General features: G+C 44.8%; 1 protein-coding gene across 1 annotated transcript in view; it reads left to right on the top strand.

Moving 5' to 3' along the window:
* Window positions 1-2,109: 2,109 nt before the first annotated feature.
* The window catches only part of T265_05673 (hypothetical protein), a gene marked incomplete at both ends in the record, with an annotated part of 17,408 nt that continues 12,344 nt past the window's right edge, over window positions 2,110-7,173 (top strand). Inside the window, 2 exons of the mRNA XM_009170738.1 lie at window positions 2,110-2,166; window positions 6,787-6,972. Of these exons, the coding sequence (XP_009169002.1) occupies window positions 2,110-2,166; window positions 6,787-6,972 (243 nt within the window). The remainder of the gene's footprint in view (window positions 2,167-6,786; window positions 6,973-7,173) is intronic.

Consider the following 7,173-nt stretch of genomic DNA (forward strand, 5'->3'; position numbering starts at 1 on the left):
GAAACACGAGTTGTTTTGTGAACCGTTGTTCCCCTGAACATAATTTTCACCTCAAGAGAGTCAGTAGTTGAGGTGCGAACTTACTGACTGGAAGTCCCGTGGTTCGAACCCAACTTCTACACCTGGACCGCTCCTGCGTAGGCGTGTGTAGCCCGGCAGTATCACAGCCCTCGTGTTTCCTTCGGGTGACATGGCAAAGGTGCTACATCTGAAGGCGGTTTATTACTGAAAGTCCTTTTTGCAGTTCCCCGCAGAAAGCACTTTCCTGTAACGGCTGCCTTGGAGGCCATACTCGACATTGGAATAGAAGGATCACCAACCAGGTAGCGTTCTGCCATAACTCCTTCACTCAGTTCGGCTGTGATCATCTCCAGATGAATAGAGTTCCTCCTGTGGTGTGTTTTAAATGCCAAATGGTTTGGAGGGATTCGCCACAATCCAAACACTGTATCCAAGGCAAAAGAGTTACTCACCTATTCTTATATGTCAATGTGACGAAAGGGCCACTTTCATTGAACTGAGTGAGAGAGTTATGACAGAACGCCATCTGGTTCGTGATCCTTCCATTCCAAGGTCAAGTATGACTTCTAAGGCAGCCGTTACAGGAAAGTACTTTGATTTGGGGTGTCCTCTATTGACATGTCAATCTGTCTCATTACAGAGGAACATATGAAGAGTTGGTGTAACGTCTTCAACAAAATTGTCAAACCCAACGAACAACTCAGTTGCCGAGCCAGCAATTGGAATGACTAACGTTCAGTGTTTGAGGAATGTGGGAAGTTTCCTCTAGCCAAACAAACGTCAATTTTTAAACTAGTCAGCACCAGCCTGCAACATGATTTGGGCACATAAACTCATCGATGTGCCAAATGTGGATGAGCAGAATTTTGGAAGTAATGCTGAAAATTGTTCATTGATTACACTCAGAATTTACTCGTGCAGTTGCGCAATCGAATGATGCCCACTTGACCAAACAACGTTCAAGGTCAGATGTTGGACAAGGCTTCCAGTGATTGGTTGAAAACCAAGTGACTTTTCAAGTACCCTGGCTGTTGATGTGAATGTTTCACTGACGAGGCATAAGCCCCGACAGATTTTCAGTTATGCGAGCCATAGAAACCATCAGGTAGCTGAATGGTCGTGTTCCTATTTCTAGTCTCTTGTCACGGTTGTGATGTCGCTGAGTGAGTACGTCTCATAGCGTTAGTCTAACCCATGTTCATACTCAAATGGGTTGAGAGGGGAACAACGCAACACAACAGACATTAGCACATCGGGACGCTGTGAACTTGCATATGCCAGTGTCTCTGGTGATCCACAGTTCGAACATCTCGATCGGAGATATTGTAACCACTCTCAAAAACTCTGGTAGACGATGTAGGCAAGAAAAGAATGAATCATTTAAGTCAGATAAGTGAATCAATTAGCAAGGCAGATGAACTCCTTCTCACCATCATCATAACCGTCATCAGCATCGTCATCATCATCATCGTTATCATCATCATCCTCATCACCCTCACCGTCATTATCATCGTCATCGTCATCACCATGATCATCAGAGACAGCAACATCAGTCTTAGCACTAGCGCTTCAGTGCCGTACAACCATAAGGTTTACCTGAAAATATTTTAGGCCCTAGAGTGTCGAGAATGGAAAAAAGAATGGGTGAGGGAGGGGATCTAGTGCCGGCCTATGTCGAGCATTCTGAGGTGCCCACGCCCCCAGTATTCAATCAGATCGATGGAACGAACACCACTGGTATCGATCAGCCGCCAGTTCTTGCAACGTCTCCAGCCAAGCACACGCGCAGTCACAGGGACCCCATTCTAGAAGGCGTACAATAGCAACGACACGCAAACTCTTCACTCTTTCTTTCACACCATTCTGCCAAGCCACACGTTGTCCACCTTGCGGTTTGCGCCATTCTGAAAGAGGCACGGAGGACAACACTCGTCTGGGTAGACGGTGTTTCGACATGCGTGGCACATGAGCGATTGACCGCAGATGAGGATACTGACTGTTCTCCGCGACTGAATTACTTGCCATCAAACCAGATGCCCGTTTTCTAATCGCCCTGTTATTAACACGCTGACGCCATTGAAAACCAGCATGGAACTTCTGGAAGGTTGGTCTCTGAACGAAGAGAAAATCTACATGAGTGGGCCGGTGTGTCAAATAATCTTTCGGGGTTTATGAAAGTAGCCCGGGTAAGAACACTCCGCAGTCAAATCCGTACTGAATTCGTTTGTCTTCTGTCCTTATGATGAGCAACAAAGTGGATGTTTGTTCTCGCGAATAGCCAGAAACTCTAGAAGTAGATGGGTGAGTATCATTCACTGCTACCATTGTAACGGTGACTACTACTGATGAGGCTTGCAGGTAGTATTTTTTTCTCGCAAATCCGCTTTGCGCCTCTTAAAAAGTGAGATCTGTTACGTAATTTGTGTAGTCACATTGTAGCAGTTGCTTTCATTTGAGTAACAGTCAATGAATATCCAGGAAAGTTCAGGAACACGCGTTCAAAGAGAAGATGGATATTCAGTTTTTGTAAACAAGATGCATATGAGGGTTTTGCTCCCCTGTCCAATAGTCTGTAACTGTTCAGTTAGTGTTGTTCTGATAGACAACTCTGCAACGAGGGCCTTCTCCCGTTCACCGGTATCAGGCACCACAGCAACCGGTGTTTCGTAGTGAAGGCTAATTCGCTCACTGTAGCTCCCAGTTTGCATCGCTAAAGTTCTGAACCAATAGTCCCATGATTAGCAGTTCCACAACGATGTCCTTATCTTCGGCAACGTGAATCAGTCGCAATTTTTGCATCACATATCAGGTCGCACTTTTGCTAAAAGTATATATGAGACAGACTTTGCTGTATAAACCCCGTTCCATCCTAGCATGAACTCTCTTCCACTTCAAGATACCCCCAGGGTATCTTGTAAAGCAAGTCCGTTTGAGGAAGAGACACGAGTGACAAAGCACATGTTAGAAAACCGTTGGGACCCAGGTACAAACAAACCAGTTTCCAGATGAATCACGGAACAGGCGGCGGTCACTGAGTGTTTAACCGGCAACCAACCTGTTGCTGTTTGATAACGGGTAGAATATCAAGTAACCATTGCCTTCATAAAAGAAACTACTCACAAGGTTGCTGAAAACTCTTTGACAGCCCACGACCGGTTTCGCGCTTTCATTTCGGGCTCATCAGGTAGGCGCAGTCCCCAAGTTTCCATCAACCTTACGTTCTACTTGAACCGAAATTGGACTGTTTTCGGGAAATACACTCATTTGTAAATCAATTTGGTTTTCACGAGTGACTCAACTGAATCTCTCCTTTATGATATGAAGGGCGAAACCGTTCGTGGGCTGTCGAGGCGTTTTCAGCAATCTTGTGAGTAGTCTCCTGTATGAAAATATACTACGACATCTAGAATATCATACCAAATGATACATGAGGCGGCCTGTGTGCAGCACATTCAGTTGTAGAATATCATAAACGAGAGATTCACTTCAGTCTCTCGTGAAAACCAAATTGGTTTACAAATGAATGTATTTCTCAATAACCATTGCCTTATTGCACATCCATAAATGGGTACCCACGAATAAATTTATTTCCATAAACTTACCTACTTTACTTTCGGGTGACTATCTCATGAAACTTCAGAAATATCCCAGAAGGGTGTTACCGTGAAGGGGAAACGAAACAGTCTACTGATCCTCAACTCCGACACTTTTGAATGTTTTTCAAGATCTCTGTCTTGCGGGCCGTTATTGGTTTGTTTTCCAGTTATGCACGAATACGATCGACCATCTGTCTTGGTCTCCCGAAATTCACCAATCAATTTTAATCAAAGGTTATTTGCCGAAAGAAAGTGCAAGTGTCATAGCTTGAACAAACTAACGCCAGTGCACACGTGACATGCGAGTTCAACCAATCAGGAATAGCAGCTGGTTGCTCGTAGCAACCGGTGCACATTTACGAATGAAATCAACGACGCATCAGAAATAGACCAACTAGCCACTGGAGCAATGAAGGTGCTTTTTTGAATCATGAGACACGGTAGCCGGGGCTGAGACTATGTTATGCATTACGAGAGCAGAAAAAACTGAATGATTCATCGTAGTGCAATCAACCATGAATCGATTTGATGACGGGCTCCACGTAAGCGAGCGTAACCTGATTTGAATATCAAAATACCAGTTCAGAGCTCCAAGTTGACCAAAATAGGAAACATGACAAATAATACTTAGTCTGACCTCCAATTTACCCAGGTCGCACCATAATGAGTCACAGATCTTTATATCTGATCAAAACTTTCTAGGTTCGAACCCGGTCTGTGGTTTTCTATAGAAGTCTTACTTTAAACTGTCGCACTGTCTATCAAGAATACTCGTCGTTGCTTTCAGGATCGCTCTTTTCTTCACCTCGATCTTGGCAATGAAGAAGCAAAAGCCTGGATCGCGCAAATTCTTGGGTGCTATTGTCCACATTGCTTGAGATTTAATTGACCTGAAGCGGCAGACAAATCTAGAAATCCATACAAGGCCCTTGTATCTCAGTAACATATATTCATTTCTGTGTAACAGATAGCCATCTGTATGACCTCCGAGTTGGATGAGTCCAGCCGATGGCCTAAGCAGTCACCTCGTGATGACATTCACACTTCCCGGAAACTGATTTCTCAAGGTTTCAGACTGCTCAGGGTCACGCCACTTGGTCACGATTGCAAACGTTCTCTTTGGTACGAACACTTCGAATACGTCAGCCCAGTCAATCCACTGATGCTTGTCACCTCTCAAGTGCACAGGTTATTTTACCGTTTCGTTTTCCAAAGTTCGACCTATTGAGACTTCGAAATGGTTTTCTACGCTTTGAGTTTACTAACCACCAACGATCGCCACTGGCCACACTCACTTGTTTTTCGCAATTCGAATCAGACAGATGACTCATTTCCCTCATAAGAAGTTTGGTTGTATTTTAAAGCTGACCCAGAATGGCTCTAGCTACGTTTTCTAATGAATTTATGAGTAGAATTCATGCTAGTTAAAAGATTTCTGAAAGGATGCAGGATGTAGCTAGTCCTCAAAGATTGCAGTTTTTGCATGACTCATGACGAACTTGAGTGCAGTTCACTCGTATATCTAATTCGTACAACGTGACTTCTCAGAAGACCAAATCACGAAAACAAGACACAGTTCAGAGCCGTACTCGAACCGCGCGATGATCGATTACTGTTTAAGATGCAAAACTACGATCGATCAAACATGGAATCGAAACGTGAGTGACAAACTGGTCGATGTGTCGAACTGAGCAAGGCAGCGCGTGCGTGCGTCTGTGCATGCGTGTGTGCGTGCGTGCGTGGGTGGGTGGATGAAAAACATGTGTATCTAAAGGGACAGAGAAATAAAAAAATGTTTGTCGCACAATGCAGCCGTCCGCAAGTGCCCAGGCGTTTTTGAAAGTTCTCAGCATGCTGGATGATCGATACGTATTTTGACGAACCTATACGTGCCATCCCTCGGAATCGCGTGTAGCTGGAACGTGTAGATGCAGAAATGTAGACGCCCAACGTAATATCGTTCCAAACCCGATCTTATCAACGGAATCACAATAGACTACAGGTTGACTACTGTCAAGTTGATGGCAAGCCAATCGCCGGTCTCCGGGTAGGTGCGGTAGTAAGCCGGAACTTGGAAGAATCGCTCGATGATGCCGATAGCCTAAAGATTACCAGATGGCAGGTGCCGGTTCTCAATGTTTGGCCAGTATTTTTGGACCGACAGATGGTTCGCGACAGACCACCGTATGTTCATCTCCCGATCTTATTCCCTCGAGAATGCACCGGTCCCCAGGGGGTGATATAAATCTTTAGTTTTCATAAACCCAGTCGATCGATTTGTCCCTCTAGGTGTCTAGTTTTGCAAGTAATTATCCGGAGATTCTCTCTGATTCGTAATATCGATTGTTTCCACGTGCGAATTATTTCGTATTGTCTCCTAATTCGGTGAAGTCGAGTTGAACTCTGGAAGCCAGAACGACGTTGAAGGGGACCTAACGACTCAGGAATGATGATGCATGAACACGCATGGCGGCTTGCACAAGCACATTGTCACCACTGCCTATCTGAACATCACATCCAGTTCTATCAACAAGACGGTGCACATTGCCGTGGTGAACCTGTTGGGGACTTGCCTTGACTTGATGCCCATAAACGAAGATTAAGCAAAGCGAAATCTACCTGATCAATTCCTGGGGCCATAACATCACCACACCCAGCCGCAAATGGAGTCGATTATATGATCACGAGATATGCAGTGAAGACCAGGCACAAGTTCCAGCTACAGTCGTTGTTCAGTAGCCAATCAGAGCAACTAAACTTTTGTAAAACCCGATTGACCTTGGAGCTATTCTGAGATGATCCAAGTTTCCACCAATAAAAAAACGGGCATTTTCTGCACGTTTTACCTAAACTCATTTGTCTTTTTTGGATTTTACTCCGTTTTGCTCCACATTTTCACAGCCTGTTTGTTCGGATTCTTTCTTTTATGTGCATTTCATCAGGGCTGTGACTATCTCTCACATAAAAGAATGTTGTCTTAATTAAGCTTTATTTGTAAGCCACTGGTGTAAAACTTGTTAGTTGGTTGTACGAGGTCATGGTTGTACGAGGGCTATGATGCTGCCAGGGCGCCCACATTATTCCATCTTTTGGCATGCGCCTTGCACCTTCAAAGTGCAAAGTCCTGCTTCAGAACGTGCCATCTGCGAACATATCCCTTACAATTCAGGGAGAACCACTGGAGATTGTGGAAAACTTTACATACCTCGATAGTTGTATTAGCTCTGACGGACATGTGTTTGATGAAGCCAGTGCAAGAATTTCAAAGGCTCGAATCGCGTTTGCTAATTTGCGTCACCTGTGGCGTCAAAATGGCACCTCACTGGATCTTAAGGGTCGTGTGTACCAGGCTACAGTAAGGGCTGTGTTGTTGTATGGGTACGAGACATGGCCTCTTCGGGTAGAAAATGTAAGACGTCTTCGGGTTTTCGACCACCGATGCCTCAGAAGCGTGGCTGGTTCTGAATGGAGTCAGCGTGACAGTATCAAGGTTATTAGAAAACGGGTATTTGGTTGTGCTGCAGACACTTCAATCCGAGAAAACATACAGCATCAT

The sequence above is a fragment of the Opisthorchis viverrini genome (assembly GCF_000715545.1).
Source record: "Opisthorchis viverrini unplaced genomic scaffold opera_v5_111, whole genome shotgun sequence".
Taxonomy (NCBI): Eukaryota; Metazoa; Platyhelminthes; class Trematoda; order Opisthorchiida; family Opisthorchiidae; genus Opisthorchis; species Opisthorchis viverrini.